This window comes from Bombina bombina, chromosome 7 (genome assembly GCF_027579735.1).
Source record: "Bombina bombina isolate aBomBom1 chromosome 7, aBomBom1.pri, whole genome shotgun sequence".
NCBI lineage: Eukaryota > Metazoa > Chordata > Amphibia > Anura > Bombinatoridae > Bombina > Bombina bombina.
Window position 1 is genome coordinate 532,328,884 of NC_069505.1, and position 21,899 is coordinate 532,350,782.

At 39.2% G+C, this 21,899-nt stretch overlaps 1 protein-coding gene across 1 annotated transcript in view; it reads right to left on the minus strand.

The window, feature by feature from the left end:
• Positions 1–21,191, minus strand: part of LOC128636499 (3-galactosyl-N-acetylglucosaminide 4-alpha-L-fucosyltransferase FUT3-like) — a 73,099-nt gene extending 51,908 nt beyond the window's left edge. The window contains exon 1 of the mRNA XM_053689507.1: positions 20,693–21,191. Within this exon, the coding sequence (XP_053545482.1) occupies positions 20,693–21,191 (499 nt within the window). The remainder of the gene's footprint in view (positions 1–20,692) is intronic.
• Between the last annotated feature and the right edge of the window lie 708 nt (positions 21,192–21,899).

Consider the following 21,899-nt stretch of genomic DNA (forward strand, 5'->3'; position numbering starts at 1 on the left):
TTGCTTCTTCGGAGGCTATTTTTGGGAGAAAGGTTTTGCAAGCAGTGGTGCCTTCCGTTTAGGTTACCTGTCTTGTTCCCTCCCTTCATCCGTGTCCTAAAGCTTTGGTATTGGTATTCCACAAGTAAGGATGAATTCGTGGACTGGATACACCTTGCAAGAGAAAACAGAATTTTTGCTTACCTGATAAATTACTTTCTCTTACGGTGTATCCAGTCCAGGGTCCGCCCTGGCAATTAAGTCAGGTTAAAATTTCTTGTTTAAACTACAGTCACCACTGCACCCTATGGTTTCTCCTTTTTCTCCTAACCGTCGGTCGAATGACTGGGGGGCGGAGCTAGAGGGGGAGCTATATGGACAGCTCTGCTGTGTGCTCTCTTTGCCACTTCCTGTAGGGAATGAGAATATCCCACAAGTAAGGATGAATCCGTGGACTGGATACACCGCAAAAGAAAGTAATTTATCAGGTAAGCATAAATTCTGGGTTTTTTAATAACATTGTGCTGATTTTCAGACTCCTAACCAAGCCCCAAAGTATCAGATGTATACTGATGTCTACAGATTCCTGCTGGCTCCTGTTTGTGTTATCTGTCTTTTCATTTGCAGGGAAGGGGTGGGAGTGTCTGCTCATCCTGTTTTCCCAGCCCCTTTCACTGGGTGTCCCAGCCTAACCTCATCAACAGTGTTAAACTGCGAGCTTCTAAGTAAGTTTTAAAAATGTTTTAGACTGGATTTTTAGATCAGTATCTGTGCAGATTCTTCTTTATATTAGTGTCTATTACATGCAGTTATATATAAATTGGTGAATACTTTCCCTTTAAGTGATATTGCACAGTGATGTCTGTTTAATGACTCTAGGCCATATATATATACATCTAAAATGGCATAATAGAATCATTCAAAATAGTTTTGGAATATTCGCAAACATTTAAAAAGCCAGTTTTCCCCTTTATTAACAACCTTATTGTAGAAGTTAAACACATAGTTGGCGTTGTCTCCCCAGCTCTCCCGCTTCCAGATGATCCTTATGGAAACCTCCTGCACTTGTTTAATACAGAGGCCTTTCAGGAAACCTGTTTAGCCGTTAGGAGTAGAACCCAGAGGAGACGAATGAGCGCCAAAGCAAGGTTGCGGCACCTAAACGGATAACAAGACTACAAAGAGTCCATGAATTCAAGTCAGGTGATGCAAGCAGACACCTGTAGGAACACTGAGCAATGCGTTTCAATTCTTTGTCAAGCTCAGTCAGCACATCTACAATCTTGGCTTCTTATACCCTACTCCTTAAAGGGGTAGCCATTGTTTAATATAAAAGGCTTTTATCCTTGTTTAAAGTGTAAGGCCTGTCAACATGCAAGGAAACGGAAGACATTTGTCTCACATAAAACAGGAAAAGAATATAAGATAAATAGCCCTTTTAGATGTACAGATTTTAATATAGTATATTTAATTGAATGTTCGTGTGGGGTCCAGTATATTGGGAAATCAGAACTCCCCGCTAGAGATAGGATAAGAGAACATATAAATTCAGTGGAGAATATGGATAAAATAAGAAATAAAGACTTACCAGTGCCTAAACATTTTAAGAACTGTACAAAGTGGAATTTGACACATTTTAAATATACTATTATAGATAAAATCAAACCCAATTGGAGCGGTAGTGATGTTAGAAAAGAATTACTGAAATTAGAGGCTAAGTAGATATTTGATCTTAAGACTCTACACCCAAATGGGTTAAATTTGGATTTTGATTTAGGGGTATTTATGGATTAATAACAATATTTCTGAAAACATAAATATCTATGTTCATATTCATAATCCTTTCTTTTTTTTTTTTTTTTGCATTTTTTCACACACACAATGGATTTGGGCATAAGGGTGTTTGTTGAAGTAAGAGGAATATTTCTTTGATAAGAATTTTTTAATAATAATTGTTAACAAAAAACAGTTTTTATAGGTTTTTTATGTAGTTTCTTGTAATGTGCTCTTTTTGCAAGATGTGTGCCATTTTGTTTTTAAGATTTGATATAGGGTTAAAATTATCCAATTATTGAATTATTTAATTGAATTATTTATTTTATAAAGATGAAAAAGTGTTTCAATGAAAGTAATTTTTATAAGGTTTCTTGTAATGTGCTTAATTTGTAATTTTTTATTTTTTTTATTAATTTTTTCTTTATTCTAATTTATGCTTAATTTGCTAATTTATTTCAACTGCTATTTGTGCATATTAATTGAAACCTGTACAATATTGCATGAACAAATCAGTATCAAATGAAATATAAATTAAACAAAGGCTACCCCTTTAAGGAGTAGGGTATAAGAAGCCAAGATTGTAGATGTGCTGACTGAGCTTGACAAATAATTGAAACGCGTTGCTCAGTGTTCCTACAGGTGTCTGCTTGCATCACCTGACTTTTGAATTCAAGGACTCTTTGTAGTCTTGTTATCCGTTTAGGTGCCGCAACCTTGCTTTGGCGCTCATTCGTCTCCTCTGGGTTCTACTCCTAACGGCTAAACAGGTTTCCTGGAAGGCGTTTGTATTAAACAAGTGCAGGAGATTTCCATAAGGATCATCTGGAAGCGGGAGAGCCGGGGAGACAACGCCGACATCTGCTTACTTATTTGTAAGTCCGGGTATATCTTGTTTTAAGAGTATTGATATACATCTAAGCAGACGATTTTGTCTTTTCATCTAGACGACTTGCGGCTTTCATTAGCTATTTACTCACTGTCTATATGTGAGTTGGAGGGATTCTGGAGGTTAAAACTACCCATTTACCATCAGGGAAGGCTTTGGAGGGTCTTCAAACGTTACCATCTACGCCAATAAAGTGTATCTGATTTTTAAAGTGTATCCATTTTTTAAAGTGTATTCATTTTTTCAAAGTGTATTTGTTGATTTGTTTTGTATTTGTTATGAAATTTGGCCAAATTAGTAAAGCAATTGAATTTTTATTGTATCCATTTTGAGTAATTTTATGCAGTCCTTATATAGAAAATTGTATTAAAGTTACATTCTTTGAATTATGACACCATTAGTCTTTGTATCTATTAATGCCCAAATTTTGAGCGTATTGTATGTGTGAAAAACAATGTATATTCCCTAACTAATAACTTTTTGAATTTTTGTCTATTTTGAGACAATATAAAAACTTTTTATATACTGCCCCCTTTTTTCTACTTACAAACTTCAGCATTTGTTTGCGCAGAATTTTTTAAACATTTTTATCTGTATTTTGTAGCTTGGAGGTTTTTGGGAGTACTTCCTTTTCAAAAATTTTTGAGTGTTTATAAATCATTTTGCGCTAGTCTAAAAAACTGTTTTTTTTTTTTGTTATAATGCTGTTTAGCAAATGTTTTTGTTCATTTAACTTAGTTTAATGATATATTTTGTGCTGTGTGATTATTTTATTAGGTTTATAATGCTGTTTAGCATTTAAAGTCTTCATTTCAAAGCTTTAAAAATAATGTATTAGGTGTTACTTATGCCAATTTTGAGAGGAGCCTGGAACCTAACTCCCTCACTTCCCATTGACTTACATTATAAACTGGGTTTCAATTTATAACGATTTCTATTTACAACCATTCCAACAGGTGAGGGCTACCTGTATTATATTCGAAGATTTTGAAATGTGGATATTCAATCTCATTATAAACATTCAAAAATGTAACTAACCACCAATCCCCCCATCGCAACTAGATTCCTAAACACCAGTCCGCACACTATAACTAGCCCCATAATCACTGGTCACCACAACTGTCCCCTAACAACCGGTCCCCCCCACCACAACTAGCCCTCTTACCACCAGACTTCCCACCACAACTAGCCCCCTTACCACCAGACCTACCACCACAACTAGCCACCTAACCACCAGACCTTCCACCACAACTAGTCCCCTAACCGCCAGACCTCCCACTATAACTAGCCTCCTAACCACCAGACCATCCACCACAACTAGTCCCCTAAACACTTGTCCCTACACCACAACTAGCCCCCTAACCACCAGATGTCCCACACTACAACTAGTCCCCTAACCACCAGACCTTCCATCACAACTAGCCTTGTAAAAACCGGTCCGCACACTACAACTAGCTCCCTAACCACCAGACCTCCCACAACAACTAGTTCCCTAAACAACGGTACCCCCACTGCAACTGGCTCCCTAACCACTAGACCTACCACCACAACTAGCCCCTTAACCACCAGACATCCCACACCACAACTAGCCCCCTAACCACCAGACCTTACATCACAACTAGCCCCCTAACCACCAGACCTCCCACCACAACGGTCCCCACACCATAACTAGCCCCCTAACCACCAGACCTTCCATTGCAACTAGACCACTAAACACCAGACGTCCCACACTACAACTAGTCCCCTAACCACCAGACCTTCAATCGCAACTAGCCCCCTAAACACCAGCCCCCCCACTGCAACTGGCCCCCTAACTACCAGACCTCCCACCACAAATAGCCCCCTAAACACCGGTCCCCACACAACAACTAGCCCTCTAACAACGACTAGCCCCATAACCACCCGACCTCCCACCACAACTAGTCCCCTAAACACCGGTACCCCCATCACAACTAGCCCCATAACCACCAGACCTCCCACCACAACTATTTCCCTAAACACCAGTCCTCCCACTGCAACTGGACCCTAACCACCAGATCTTCCACCACAACTAGCCCCCTAACCACCAGTCATCCCACACCATAACTAGCACCCTAAACACCGGACACCACACCACAACTAACCACCAGACCTCCCACAGCACAACTAGCCCCCTAACCACCAGACCTTCCACCACAACTTTTCCCCTAAACACCAGCCACCACAACACAACTAGCCCCTTAAGCACCATATCTTACACCACAACTAGCCCCCTAACCACCAGACCTTCCATCGCAACTATCCCCCTAACCACCAGACCTTCCACCACAACTAGTCCCCTAAACACCAGCCACCACCACAACTAGCCCCTTAACCACCAGACCTCACACCACAACTAGCCCCCTAACCACCAGACGTCTCACTGCAACTAGCCCCCTAAACACTGGTCCCTCCCTACAACTAGCCCCTTAACCACCAGACGTCCCACCTCAACTAGCCCCCTAAACACCACCCCCACCCCCTACAACTGGCCCCCTAACCACTGGTCACCACAAGTATCCCCCTAACAACCGGTCCCTCCAACACAACTAGAACCTTAACCACCAGGCGTCCCACACCACAACTAGCCCCCTAACCACCAGACCTCCCATTACAACTAGCCCCCTTACCACCAGACCTCCCACCACACTAGTCCCTTAAACACTGGTCCTCAAACCATAATTAGCCCCCTCACCAACAGACCTTCCAACACAACTAGTCCCCTAAACACCTGTCCCCCCACCACAACTAGACCCCTAACCACCAGACATCCCACACCACAACTAACCCCCTAACCACCAGACCTCCCATCACAACTAGCCCCCTAACCACCAGACCTCCCACCACATTAGTCCCCTAAACACTGGTCCCCACACCATAACTAGCCCCATAACCTCCAGACTTTCCACCACAACTAGTCCCCTAAACACCGGTTTACACACCATAACTAGCCTGCTAACTACCAGACCTTCCATCACAACTAGACCCCTAAACACCAGATGTCCCACACTACAACTGGACCCTGACCACCAAATCTTCCACCACAACTAGCCCCCTAACCCCCAGACGTCCCACACCACAATTAGCCCCTTAAACACCGGTCACCACACCACAACTAGCCCCCTAACCCCCAGACGTCCCACACCACAATTAGCCCCCTAAACACCAGTCACCACACCACAACTAGCCCCCTAACCACCAGACCACCACACCACAACTAGCCCCCTAACCACCAGACCTTCCATCGCAACTATCCCCCTAACCACCAGACCTTCCTCCACAACTAGCCCCCTAACCACCAGACCTTCCACCACAACTAGTCCCCTAAACACCGGTCGCCACAACACAACTAGCCCCTTAACCACCAGACCTCACACCACAACTAGCCCCCTAACTACCAGACCTTCCATTGCAACTTTCCCCCAAACTACCAGACCTTCCACCACAACTAGCCCCCTAACCACCAGATCTTCCACCACAACTAGTCCCCTAAACACCAGACCTTCCATCGCAACTATCCCCCTAACCACCAGACCTTCCACCACAACTAGTCCCCTAAACACCAGCCACCACACCACAACTAGCCCCTTAACCACCAGACCTCACACCACAACTAGCCCCCTAACCACCAGACGTCCCACTGCAACTAGCCCCCTAAACACCGGTCCCTCCCTACAACTAGCCCCTTAACCACCAGATGTCCCACCTCAACTAGCCCCCTACACAACACCCCCCCCCTACAACTGGCCCCCTAACCACTGGTCACCACAAGTATCCCCCTAACAACCGGGCCCTCCAACACAACTAGCAACAACCTTAACCACCAGACGTCCCACACCACAACTAGCCCCCTAACCACCAGACCTCCCATTACAACTAGCCCCCTTACCACCAGACCTCCCACCACACTAGTCCCTTAAACACTGGTCCTCAAACCATAATTAGCCCCCTCACCACCAGACCTTCCATCACAACTAGTCCCCTAAACACCTGTCCCCCCACCACAACTAGACCCCTAACCACCAGACATCCCACACCACAACTAACCCCCTAACCATCAGACCTCCCATCACAACTAGCCCCCTAACCACCAGACCTCCGACCACATTAGTCCCCTAAACACTGGTCCCCACACCATAACTAGCCCCCTAACCTCCAGACTTTCCACCACAACTAGTCCCCTAAACACCAGTTTACACACCATAACTAGCCTGCTAACTACCAGACCTTCCATCGCAACTAGACCCCTAAACACCAGATGCCCCACACTACAACTAGTCCTTTAACCACCAGACCTTCCATCGCAACTAACACCCTAAACACCAGTCCCCCCACTGCAACTGGCCCCCTAACTACCAGACTTCCCACCACAACTAGCCCCCTAAACACCGGTCCCTGCACCACAACTAGCCCTCTAACCACAACTACCCCCCTAACCACCAGACCTCCCACCACAAGTTGTCCCCTAAACACTGGTACCCCTACCACAACTAGCCCATAACCATCAGACATCCACCACAACTATTTCCTTAAACACCAGTCCCCCCACTGCAACTGGACCCTTCCATCACAACTAGCCCCCTAACCCCCAGACGTCCCACACCACAATTAGCCCCCTAAACACTGGTCACCACACTACAACTAGCCCCCTAACCACCAGACCTCCCACACCACAACTAGCCCCCTAACCCCCAGACCTTCCACCACAACTAGCCCCCTAACCACCAGACCTTCCATCGCAACTATCCCCCTAACCACCAGACCTTCCTCCACAACTAGCCCCCTAACCACCAGACCTTCCACCACAACTAGTCCCCTAAACACCGGTCACCACAACACAACTAGCCCCTTAACCACCAGACCTCACACCACAACTAGCCCGCTAACTACCAGACCTTCCATCGCAACTTCCCCCAAACTACCAGACCTTCCACCACAACTAGCCCCCTAACCACCAGATCTTCCACCACAACTAGTCCCCTAAGCACCGGTCACCACACCACAACTAGCCCCTTAACCACCAGACCTCACACCACAACTAACCCCCTAACCACCAGACGTCACACTGCAACTAGCCCCTTAAACACTGGTCCCCCCTACAACTAGCCCCTTAACCACCAGATGTCCCACTGCAACTAGCCCCCTAAACACCGTCCCCCCCCTTACAACCGGCCCCCTAACTACTGGTCAACACAAGTATCCCCCTAACAACCGGTCCCTCCACCACAACTAGCCTCCTAACCACCACACTTCCCACTACAACTAGCCCCCTAAACACCGGTCACCACACCACAACTAGCCCCCTAAACACCAGTCACCACACCACAACTATCCCCCTAAACACCGGTCACCACACCACAACTAGTCCCCTAAACACCGGTCACCACACCACAACTAGTCCCCTAAACACCAGTCGCCACACCACAACTAGCCCCCTAACCACCAGACCTCCCACTGCAACTCGTCCCCTAAACACCGATCACAACACCACAACTATCCCCCTAACCACCAGACCTCCCACTGCAACTAGAAGCCCCACCACAACTAACCCTTTAGTAAGTTGGGGTCAGGCACTTAGGTTTAGTAAAGTGGGGAGATTCCAGTCGGGGGAGTGGTGTAGCGGGGTTTAAGTACAGGGGGTTTCGGATGCTTGTTAGGGTGCTATGTTTGTATTTGTTTTGTTTTTTTGACAGAATAACGAATGAACAATAGTGTAATGAATTTCGTTGATACACCTTTTCCTTCTTCTTTCAATTCATGTAAGTGGCAGTTGGTATTCATATGAATCCAACAGATAATAAAAAATGTGTTTATTTTTGCATTTGTTTGTGAACTTCTGCACATCTCTTGCTTTACACTTCATGCCAATACTTTACAAAGACTCTTTGTAATCTGCCAGCTTCTGTTTAAATATATTAGGAGTAAATTAGAAAGTTGCTTAAAATTGCCTGCTTTATCTGAATCATGGAAGTTTATTTTTTGACTAGACTATCCCTTTAAGAGTAGTGGTTAATGATACAGGTATAGGGATTAGATATAGTATGAGGGTTAATGTTAACAGCATGTGTTGTTACAGTCTGTACAGTATTGCAGCAGAAAAGAGCTATTGTCAAATTGGTCCCATAGAGAATGTTCCTTTTAGTTGACTGTGATACCTTTTATTAAACCAACCAAATCTGTATTCTATAAGCTTTAAAGACCTTGCAAGTCTCTTCTTCAGATCTATATCGGAAGAGTCCTGTGAAATCTTAAAAACTTATGGAATACAAAACCCTGATTTTGTAGTTTTTTTAAAGGTAGCTCAAATGAAATGGAACATAAAGTATGGAAAACGCTATGGCCTAGATTTGGAGTTTTGCGGCCAAAGGGGTGCGTTAGCTACGCGTGCTTTTTTCTGGCCGCACCTTTTAAATACCGCTGGTATTTAGAGTTCACAGAAGGGCTGCGTTAGGCTCCAAAAAGGGAGCATATAGCATATTTACCGCCACTGCAACTCTAAATAACAGCGGTGCTTACGGACGCGGCCAGCTTCAAAAACGTGCTCGTGCACGATTCCCCCATAGAAAACAATGGGGCTGTTTGAGCTGAAAAAAAACCTAACACCTGCAAAAAAGCCGCGTTCAGCTCCTAACGCGGCCCATTGTTTCCTATGGGGAAACACTTCCTACATCTGCACCTAACACCCTAACATGTACCCCGAGTCTAAACACCCCTAACCTTACACTTATTAACCCCTAATCTGCCGCCCCCGCTATCGCTGACCCCTGCATATTTTTTTAACCCCTAATCTGCCGCTCCGTACACCGCCGCAACCTACATTATACCTATGTACCCCTAATCTGCTGCCCCTAACACCGCCGACCCCTATATTATATTTATTAACCCCTAATATGCCGCCCACAACGTCGCCGCCAGCTACCTACAATAATTAACCCCTAATCTGCCGACCGGACCTCACCGCTACTATAATAAATGTATTAACCCCTAATCTGCCTCACTAACCCTATAATAAATAGTATGAACTCCCTAACATCACCGACACCTAACTTCAAGTATTAACCCCTAATCTGCCGACCGGACCTCACCGCTACTCTAATAACTGTATTAACCCCTAAAGCTAAATCTAACCTTAACACTAACACCCCCCTAAGTTAAATATAATTTTTATCTAACAAAATAAATTATTTCTTATTAAATAAATTATTCCTATTTAAAGCTAAATACTTACCTGTAAAATAAACCCTAATATAGCTACAATATAAATTATAATTATATTGTAGCTATTTTAGGATTCATATTTATTTTACAGGCAACTTTGTATTTATTTTTACCAGGTACAATAGCTATTAAATACCTGGTTAAAATATATACAAAGTTGCCTGTAAAATAAATATTAATCCTAAAATAGCTACAATATAATTATAATTTATATTGTAGCTATATTAGGGTTTATTTTACAGGTAACTATTTAGCTTTAAATAGGAATAATTTATTTAATAAGAGTTAATTTATTTTGTTAGATTTAAATTATATTTAATTTAGGGGGGTGTTAGGGTTAGGGTTAGACTTAGCTTTAGGGGTTAATACATTTATTATAGTAGCGGTGAGGTCCGGTCGGCAGATTAGGGGTTAATAATTGAAGTTAGGTGTCGGCGATGTTAGGGAGGGCAGATTAGGAGTTAATACTATTTATTATAGGGTTATTGAGGCGGGAGTGAGGCGGATTAGGGGTTAATAACTTTATTATAGTAGCGGTGAGGTGCGGTTGGCAGATTAGGGGTTAATTATTGTAGGTAGCTGGCGGCGACGTTGTGGGGGGCAGATTAGGGGTTAATAAATATAATATAGGGGTCGGCGGTGTTAGGGGCAGCAGATTAGGGGTACATAAGGATAACGTAGGTGGCGGCGCTGTGCGGTCGGCAGATTAGGGGTTAATAATTGTAGGTAGGTGGTGGCGACGTTGGGGGCGGCAGATTAGGGGTTAATAAATATAATATAGGGGTCGGCGGTGTTAGGGGCAGCAGATTAGGGGTACATAAGGATAACGTAGGTGGCGGCGCTGTGCGGTCGGCAGATTAGGGGTTAATAATTGTAGGTAGGTGGTGGCGACGTTGGGGGTGGCAGATTAGGGGTTAATAAATATAATATAGGGGTCAGCGGTGTTAGGGGCAGCAGATTAGGGGTACATAAGTATAACGTAGGTGGCGGCGGTGTGCGGTCGGCAGATTAGGGGTTAAAAAAAATTATTATAGTGGCGGCGATGTGGGGGGACCTCGATTTAGGAATACATAGGTAGTTTATGGGTGTTAGAGTACTTTAGAGCACAGTAGTTAAGAGCTTTATGAACCGGCGTTAGCCCAGAAAGCTCTTAACTCCTGGCTTTTCTCTGCGGCTGGAGTCTGGAGATTTCTAACGCTCACTTCAGCCAAGACTCTAAATACCGGCGTTAGAAAGATCCCATTGAAAAGATAGGATACGCAAATGGCGTAGGGGGATCTGCGGTATGGAAAAGTCGCGGCTGCAAAGTGAGCGTTAGACCCTTTCCTGACTGACTCCAAATACCAGCGGTAGCCCAAAACCAGAGTTAGGAGCCTCTAACGCTGGTTTTGACGGCTAATGCCAAACTCCAAATCTAGGCGTATGGCTACACAAGTTCAAAAAGAATGTAGTGACTTAATGTTTCCACTAGATGGAGACAATACACCAGCATACACCCATAAAGAGCTTTGACAACAACCACCTATTTCTAGTTAATTGTGCTCAATTTTCAATCAGGTAGATTACAAGTTGTGCGTTCGTCTTTTAACGATGAAAAAATGGTCACTTCAACGTTAAAACAGCACCGCAGCCATTACAAGTCTTTTCGGTATAGCTATACTGCAAGCCTTTTAGCCTGTGTTCTAGCTACAAAGCTTGAGTTACACCCTTTAACTACAAGATCTATTTTGCCATCTGAGAGCAGTAGTTATGAGTTTTACGCAACAAAACTATTAAATAAAACTCATAACTAAAGTGTTACAAAGTACACTAACACCCATAAACTACATATTTAAAGTTATTAACCCCTAATCTGCCGCTCCCGACATCGCCGTCATGAATAAAATGTATTAACCCCTATCCTGCCACTCCCCAACATCGTTACCACTATAGGAAAGTTATTAACCCCTAAACCGCCGCCCTCCCGCATCACAAACAATATTTAAATATAATTAACTATAAACCTATTAACTCCTAAACCTAAAGCCCCCCCACATTGCAATAAACTAGTTTAAACTAGTGACCCCTAAACCTAACGCCCCCCTAACTTTATATTAAAATTACAATTTTAAATTAAAACTTACCTGTCAAATTAATGTGTAACATTATATTATAACCTATATTAGTGTCACCTGTGTAACATTATATTATAACCTATATTAGTGTCACCTGTGTAACATTATATTATAACCTATATTAGTGTTAACTGTGTAACATTATATTATATCCTATATTAGTGTTACCTGTGTAATATTAATTTATAACCCATATTAGTGTTACCTGTGTAACATTATATTATAACCTATATTAGTGTTACCTGTGTAACATTATATTATAACCTATATTAGTGTTACCTGTGTAACATTATATTATAACCTATATTAGTGTTACCTGTGTAACATTATGTCATAACCTATATTAGTGTTAACTGTGTAACATTATATTATAACCTATATTAGTGTTACCTGTGTAACATTATATTATAACCCATATTAGTGTTACCTGTGTAACATTATATTATAACCTATATTAGTTTTACCTGTGTAACATTATATTATAATCTATGTTATTGCTACCTGTGTAACATTATATTAAAACATATTAGTGATACCGGTATAACATTATATTATAACTTATATTACTGTCACCTGTGTAACATTATATTATAACCTATATTAGTTTTACCTGTGTAACATTATATTATAATCTATGTTATTGTTACCTGTGTAACATTATATTAAAACATATTAGTGTTACCTGTGTAACATTATATTATAACTTATATTAGTTTTACCTGTGTAACATTATATTATAATCTATATTAGTGTTACCTGTGTAACATTATATAATAACCTATATTAGTGTTACCGGTGTAACATTATATTATAACCTATATTATTGTTACCTGTGTAAGATTATATTATAACCTATATTAGTGTTAACTGTGTAACTTTATATTATAACCTATATTAGTGTTACCTGTGCAACATTATATTATATAATATTATAACATATTAGTGTTATCTGTGTAACATTATATTATAATCTATATTAGTGTTACCTGTGTAACATTATATAATAACCTATATTAGTGTTACCGGTGTAACATTATATTATAACCTATATTATTGTTACCTGTGTAAGATTATATTATAACCTATATTAGTGTTAACTGTGTAACATTATATTATAACCTATATTAGTGTTACCTGTGCAACATTATATTATATAATATTATAACATATTAGTGTTACCTGTGTAACATTATATTATAATCTATATTAGTGTTACCTGTGTAACATTACATTATACCATATTAGTGCTACCGGTGTAACATATTATAATCTATATTAGTGCTACCTGTGTATCATTATATTATAACCTTTATTAGTGTTACCGGTGTAACATTATATTATAACCTATATTAGTGTTACCTGTGTAACATTATATTATACCATATTAGTGCTACCGGTGTAACATTATATTATAACCTTTATTACTGTTACCTGTGTAACATTGTTATAACATATAAGTGTTACCTGTGAAACATTATATTATAACCTATATTAGTGTTACCTGTGTAACATTATATTATAACATATTAGTGTTACCGGTGTAACATTATATTATAAATTATATTAGTGTTACCTGTGTAACATTATACTATTACCTATATTAGTGTTACCTGTGTAACATTATATTATAAATTATATTAGTGTTACCTGTGTAACATTATACTATTACCTATATTAGTGTTACCTGTGTAACATTATATTATTACCTATATTAGTGTTACCTGTGTAACATTATATAATACTATATTAGTGTCACCGGTGTAACATTATATTATAACCTTTATTACTGTTACCTGTGAAACATTATATTATAACCTATATTAGTGTTACCGGTATAACATTATATTATACTGTATTAGTGTTACCTGTGTAACATTATACTATTACCTATATTAGTGTTACCTGTGTAACATTATATAATACTATATTAGTGTCACCGGTGTAACATTATATTATACTGTATTAGTGTTACCTGTGTAACATTATACTATTACCTATATTAGTGTTACCTGTGTAACATTATATAATACGATATTAGTGTCACCGGTGTAACATTATATTATAATATATTAGTGTTGCACTTGTATATTGTAACCTATATTAGTGTTACCTGTGTAACATTATATTATAACCTATATTAGTGTCACCTGTGTAACATTATATTATAACCTATATTAGTGTTACCTGTGTAACATTATATTATAACCTATATTAGTGTTACCGGTGTAACATATTATAACCTATATTAGTGTTACCTGCATAACATTATATTATAACCTATATTTATGTTACCTGTGTAACATTATATTATAACCTTTATTAGTGTTACCTGTGTAACATTATATTATAACCTATATTAGTGTTACCTGTGTAACATAATATTATAATCTATATTAGTGTTACCGGTGTAACATTATATTATAACATATATTAGTGTTAACTGTGTAACATTATATTATAATCTATATTAGTGTTACCTGCATAACATTATACTATAACACATTAGTGTTACCGGTGTAACATATTATAACCTTTATTAGTGTTACCTGTGTAACATTATATTACAAAATATATTAGTGTTATGGGTGTAACATTACATTATAACATATTAGTGTTATGGGTATAACATTATATAATACTATATTAGTGTCACTGGTGTAACATTATATTATAATATATTAGTGTCACTAATGTAACATTATATTATAACCTATATTAGTGTTACCTGTGTAACATTATATTATAACCTAAATAAAAAGAGAGAAGTGCTCAACCTGGGAACGAACAATAGCATAATAGCTTGCTCAATGGCTAGTTACCACCCAAGAAGCAGCCTCTTTTTGCTCAACATGTGCCTTTCACAGAGAAGAACTTTCCTGAAGCATATCAGTCTGATCCTGACTTCACAGTACAGTCCAGCCCAGAAATACCTCGTCATTGAGGTGCAGCCATATCCCTCTAGGCACACTGAGCAACGGGTCCACGTCTGGATTCCCGCATCACACTTAGGGAGACTTCCCTAAGTGTCATAATTTGCATAAATAAAAAGAGAGAAGGGCTCAACCTGGGAACGAACAATAGCATAATAGCTTGTTCTATGGCTAGTTAACACCCTAGAAGCAGCCTCTTCTTCTAGGGTGCTTCTAGGGTGGTAACTAGCCATAGAAAAAGCTATTATGCTATTGTTTGTTCCCAGGTTGAGCGCTTCTCTCTTTTTATTTATATCATAACCTATATTAGTGTTACCTGTGTAACATTATACAGGTGGCCCTCGTTTTACAACGGTTCAATTTACACCGTTTCAGAATAACAACCTTTTTCCAGTCATGTGACTGCTATTGAAAAGCATTGAGAAGCAGTGCATTTATTAAAATAGCCAGTAGGTGGAGCTGTCTGCTTGTGTTGCATCAAAGCCAAGCAAGCTGAAATTAATCAATTTAACCAGACCTGAGCTATCGAGCAGATTTCAAAGGAACAAAATCTACCTGTCTATAAATCAGTCCAGATTGGAATGCATAGAAAGAACTGTTTGCAGAAAAATGCAAGTGAAGTCTGTGTTGTGTGATTATTTTATAGGTTTATAATGCTGTTAGCAAATGTTTTTGTTCATTTAACTTAGTTTAATTATATATTCTGTGTTGTGTGATTATTTTATTAGGTTTATAATGCTGTTTAGCATTTAAAGTCTTCATTTCAAAGCTTTAAAAATAATGTATTAGGTGTTACTTATGACAATCTCCCTCACTTCCCATTGACTTACATTATAAACTGGGTTTCAATTTACAACGGTTTCGATTTACAACCATTCCTTCTGGAACCTAACCCCGGCGTAAACTGAGGGCTACCTGTATTATAACCTATATTAGTGTTACCTGTGTAACATTATATTATAACCTATATTGGTGTTACCTGTGTAACATTATATTATAACATATTAGTGCTACCGGTGTAACATTATATTATAACCTATATTAGTGTTACCTGTGTAACATTATACTATAAACTATATTAGGGTTACCTGTGTAACATTATATTATAACCTATATTTGTGTTACTTGTGTAACATTATATTATTACATATTAGTGTTACCGGTGTAATATTATATCATAACCTATATTAGTGTTACCTGTGTAACATTATATTATAACCTATATTAGTGTTACCTGTGTAACATTATATTATTACATATTAGTGTTACCGGTGTGACATTATATCATAACCTATATTAGTGTTACCTGTGTAACATTATTTTATAACATATTAGTGCTACCGGTATAACATTATATTATAACCTATATTAGTGTTACCTGTGTAACATTATATTATAACATATTAGTGCTACCGGTGTAACATTATATTATAACCTATATTAGTGTTACCTGTGTAACATTATATTATAACCTATATTGGTGTTACCTGTGTAACATTATATTATAACCTATATTAGTGATACCTGTGAAACATTATATTATGACATATTAGTGTTACCTGTGTAACATTATACTATAATCTATATTAGTGTTACCTGTGTAACATTTATATTATAACATATTAGTGGTACCTGTGTAACATTATATTATAACATATTAGTATTACCTGTGTAACATTATATTATAACCTTTATTGGTGTTACCTGTGTAACATTATATTATAACATATTAGTGGTACCTGTGTAACATTATACTATAACACATTAGTGTTACCTGTGTAACAATATATTATAACCTATATTAGTGTTACCTGTGTAACATTATATTATAACATATTAGTTTTACCTGTGTAACATTATATTATAATCTATATTAGTGTTACCTGTGTAACATTATATTAAAACATATTAGTGTTACCAGTGTAACATTATATCTTAACCTATATTAGTGTTACATGTGTAACATTATATTATCTGAAAGGTATACCAAAGCTATAAACTGAAAAGTCCAAAAAGGAAGGATGCCAGTAAACAAAGTAAAAATTGTAAACTTTATTTGAGTAATTTAAAAGTAATGGGACAACATATTCCCCCCTAGCTTACAAACAAAGACTAACATGTTTCGGCGTGAGCCGTATTCACAGTCCTTAAAAATTTCAATCAATTTACTCATTTAAAAAGCCCACACTGGGCTCCTATTGGTCAAAGAAAATTGCAAACAATTAACCATTAGTAGTGCTGGGGGAAAAAAAGGAGTATATTCAATGTTTAATATGATCATATACAAAATTTAAAGTATATGTATATATAAACCAATTCATAGCCACAATTTGTTAGTTGAAATTATATCATTATTAAACCACCATACATGTTATTCTGACTGATTTTATGTATTTACAAAAAATCTTCTGAATGTAGGTTTATTTTACTCCCCTGTGCAAAATCGAATTCTATTATAATCTCTTAGGTTATTTAATAGGAGGTTCATTCTAATAGCTGCTATTTATATAGTTTAAATTTTGTCTTTTAACAAAAGAGGGGGTCTTGTTCACATATCCAAGTATTGTGTTGATTCATTATTTTTGAACAAATAGGAAACATTTATTATTTCAGTATGGATAAATGAAGTTGCTGAAGTTTTTAATCTGGGAAAGGGACCTATTACAGGAGGGGTATATTTAAATGAAAACACATTTTTGTCTAACTCCAAATGGATTCTATCAGATATACTTTACCATCTTCTCAAAGTTATACGGTCAGGAACTCTTATTAGTCCTAGGGGCACTACTCAATGCTGTGTTACTTGTGATTATTAATTTGTAAGTCCGTAATTATTATGACTGTGAAAACAGTCAATCCCAATAGTTGATAAATTCCTATTCGGAGTTCAGACCAAGGGGTATCTTGGTCCGAAGCCTGAATATCCAATACATTTCCTGACGGGACAAAATCTGGAATTTGTCCCCTCCTCTTTTATGAGGTTTTATCTTTTCTATGATTTTCCATCTCAGAGAATCACAGTTTTTGTCATGTTTATTTACGAAATGGTCGACCAGGGGTGTGCTGATTTTTCCTACGTTTATGGTAGACAAATGCTCGCGAATGCGGGATCTTACCTCCCTGGTGGTCAACCCTACGTATTGTAGATTACATTGAGAGCAGCATACCAGATATATGCAGTATGTTGCTCTACAGTTTAAGCATTCTGTTATGTTAAAGACTTCTCCAGTAACTGTGGAACTGAAGGTGGTACCCACTTGGACATGCTCACATGCCTTACAGCTCGAATACCCACATCTAAATGTTCCTGTGTGTCTTAACTATGAGGAGGGCTCTGGGTTTGGTAATTTCTTTCTCAATTGAGATGGTGATACAACGTTTCCTATCGTTTTACTCCGTCTGTACGAAAACCTACAGCCACTCGTAACTGCTTCTTTTAGGGAATCCTCTGCTACTAGTAGCCTAAAGTGTTTGCGTATTATTCCACAGATTTGTTGGTACTGGTTGAAATAGTCAGTTACAAAAGTTAGCTTGTTTGCCTGCTTGCTCTTGTTCTTTTTAACATCCTTTAATAGGTTGTTTCTATCCAAGCTAGTCACCTCACGTCTGTCTCTTTTAATCACACTTTTGCCATATCCTCTCTCCAACAGCCTGTTTTGCAAATCATCCGCATGATTTTCAAAACTCTCAGATCGTGTACAATTTCTTTTTAAACGGACAAACTGTCCTTTGGCTATTGAGTAGGGGACATGGCGAGGGTGGCAACTTCTAGCGTGTAGTAGGCTATTACCAGATATTGGTTTTCTATATACTTCAGAGGTAATTACACCTGTAGGCCACCCCTTTAATTCAAGGACAAATAGTGTATTTTGGATTCATTGTATTCATAGGTGAAATCCAAGTTCAAATCGTTAAAACACAAGGATTCAATGAATGACACAGCTTGTTCTTCACTTCCCCTCCAAATTATTAACAAGTCGTCTATGAAACGACAGTACAGACCGATGTGAGATTTGAGGGTATCGCCACCTGCATAGATGTGGGACCGTTCCCACCAACCCATGTATACAGGGAGTGCAGAATTATTAGGCAAGTTGTATTTTTGAGGATTAATTTTATTATTGAACAACAACCATGTTCTCAATGAACCCAAAAAACTCATTAATATCAAAGCTGAATAGTTTTGGAAGTAGTTTTTAGTTTGTTTTTAGTTATAGCTATTTTAGGGGGATATCTGTGTGTGCTGGTGACTATTACTGTGCATAATTATTATGCAACTTAACAAAAAACAAATATATACCCATTTCAATTATTTATTTTTACCAGTGAAACCAATATAACATCTCAACATTCACAAATATACATTTCTGACATTCAAAAACAAAACAAAAACAAATCAGTGACCAATATAGCCACCTTTCTTTGCAAGGACACTCAAAAGCCTGCCATCCATGGATTCTGTCAGTGTTTTGATCTGTTCACCATCAATATTGCGTGCAGCAGCAACCACAGCCTCCCAGACACTGTTCAGAGAGGTGTACTGTTTTCCCTCCTTGTAAATCTCACATTTGATGATGGACCACAGGTTCTCAATGGGGTTCAGATCAGGTGAACAAGGAGGCCATGTCATTAGATTTTCTTCTTTTATACCCTTTCTTGCCAGCCACGCTGTGGAGTACTTGGACGCGTGTGATGGAGCATTGTCCTGCATGAAAATCATGTTTTTCTTGAAGGATGCAGACTTCTTCCTGTACCACTGCTTGAAGAAGGTGTCTTCCAGAAACTGGCAGTAGGACTGGGAGTTGAGCTTGACTCCATCCTCAACCCGAAAAGGCCCCACAAGCTCATCTTTGATGATACCAGCCCAAACCAGTACTCCACCTCCACCTTGCTGGCGTCTGAGTCGGACTGGAGCTCTCTGCCCTTTACTAATCCAGCCACGGGCCCATCCATCTGGCCCATCAAGACTCACTCTCATTTCATCAGTCCATAAAACCTTAGAAAAATCAGTCTTGAGATATTTCTTGGCCCAGTCTTGACGTTTCAGCTTGTGTGTCTTGTTCAGTGGTGGTCGTCTTTCAGCCTTTCTTACCTTAGCCATGTCTCTGAGTATTGCATACCTTGTGCTTTTGGGCACTCCAGTGATGTTGCAGCTCTGAAATATGGCCAAACTGGTGGCAAGTGGCATCTTGGCAGCTGCACGCTTGACTTTTCTCAGTTCATGGGCAGTTATTTTGCACCTTGGTTTTTCCACACGCTTCTTGCGACCCTGTTGACTATTTTGAATGAAACGCTTGATTGTTCGATGATCACGCTTCAGAAGCTTTGCAATTTTAAGAGTGCTGCATCCCTCTGCAAGATATCTCACTATTTTTTACTTTTCTGAGCCTGTCAAGTCCTTCTTTTGACCCATTTTGCCAAAGGAAAGGAAGTTGCCTAATAATTATGCACACCTGATATAGGGTGTTGATGTCATTAGACCACACCCCTTCTCATTACAGAGATGCACATCACCTAATATGCTTAATTGGTAGTAGGCTTTCAAGCCTATACAGCTTGGAGTAAGACAACATGCATAAAGAGGATGATGTGGTCAAAATACTCATTTGCCTAATAATTCTGCACTCCCTGTAGGTTGGCATAGGTGGGCACAAACTTGGCGCCCATAGCAGTCCCACATCTCTGCAGGTAGAAATCCCCCTCAAATTGAAAAAAATTGTGCGTCAAAAGAAACTTCGTGACTTCCATTATAAATGCAATCAATGGCTCACTGTATGCTGTTTCCCTCACTAGGAAATAGTGAATAGCTTCAAGTCCTTTTTCGTGTGGTATTGAAGAGTAGAGGGCTACAACATCAACAGTGAGCCATCCTGAGTCTCTACTCCACTCAAATTGTTCCACCACATTAATGACATGTTTCGAATCTCTGATATAACTAGGCAACTGTTTTACCAGAGGCTGCAAGATGTCATCCAACCATTCGGATAAATGTTCCAGCATTGAGTCCATTCCGCTAATGATCGGTCTACCTTGGACATTAGCTGTCGACTTATGCACCTTTGGGAGGTGATGAAAAATAGGAGTCACAGGGTTTTCCACATATAAGTATTTCAAGGAATCATTGTCAATCAGACCCTGTTCCAAGGCCCCATCCAAAAAGTGCATAAGTCGACGCTGGAAGTTTTTGGTTGGATTATGGTTCAATTTTTCATAGCTGGTGGGGTTACTCAGTTGTCTCAATGCTTCAGCAATATAGGAAGATCTATTCATTAGCACAACTGAGCCCCCCTTATCGGCCTGCTTTATCACTTAATTATCATTTTTGCTCAAATCTTTTAATGCTTTTTGCTGCATTTTAGACAAGTTGTGCTTGGACTGTTGTTGATTCATAGAGAGTTTTCTCAGATCATCCTCTACCCTATTGTAGAATGTTTCTATTATTTTTCCCCTGCTATGCACTGGGTAAAAGGTAGACGGATTCTTGTATTTTTTATTAGATGTTTGTACACTTTCTTGTACAATATGACCTTCTCTTTCAAGATCTCTCAGGGTCATCAAGTCACATGTCTCTGAAAAATCTAAGACAACATTGTCCTCTGCACTTTCCCGTTCTTGTATACATGCTACATTTGAGTCAGATTGTTTATTAGAAAAATGCTTACGTAGGGTTATATTTCGTACAAATTTATTCACGTCCAACATAGTACGGAATAAATTAAAATTTGTGGAGGGCACAAAACCCAAACCTAAGCTGAGGACGTGTTCCTCATCTCTGGTAAGTGTGTGATCTGATAGATTCACGATGGTTTGTACTTGGACGGTACCCGTGTTTGTCTCATTGGGTATCTCCCCTGTTGGGTTTGTTGTGGAGTGATCATAGACCCACCTCCTTCTCTGTGGTGCTGGTCCACCCGAAAAACCTGCTCTAATTGAGCACGTTCTTCATCTACTCCACCAATAGCTCCTACACTGGAAGAA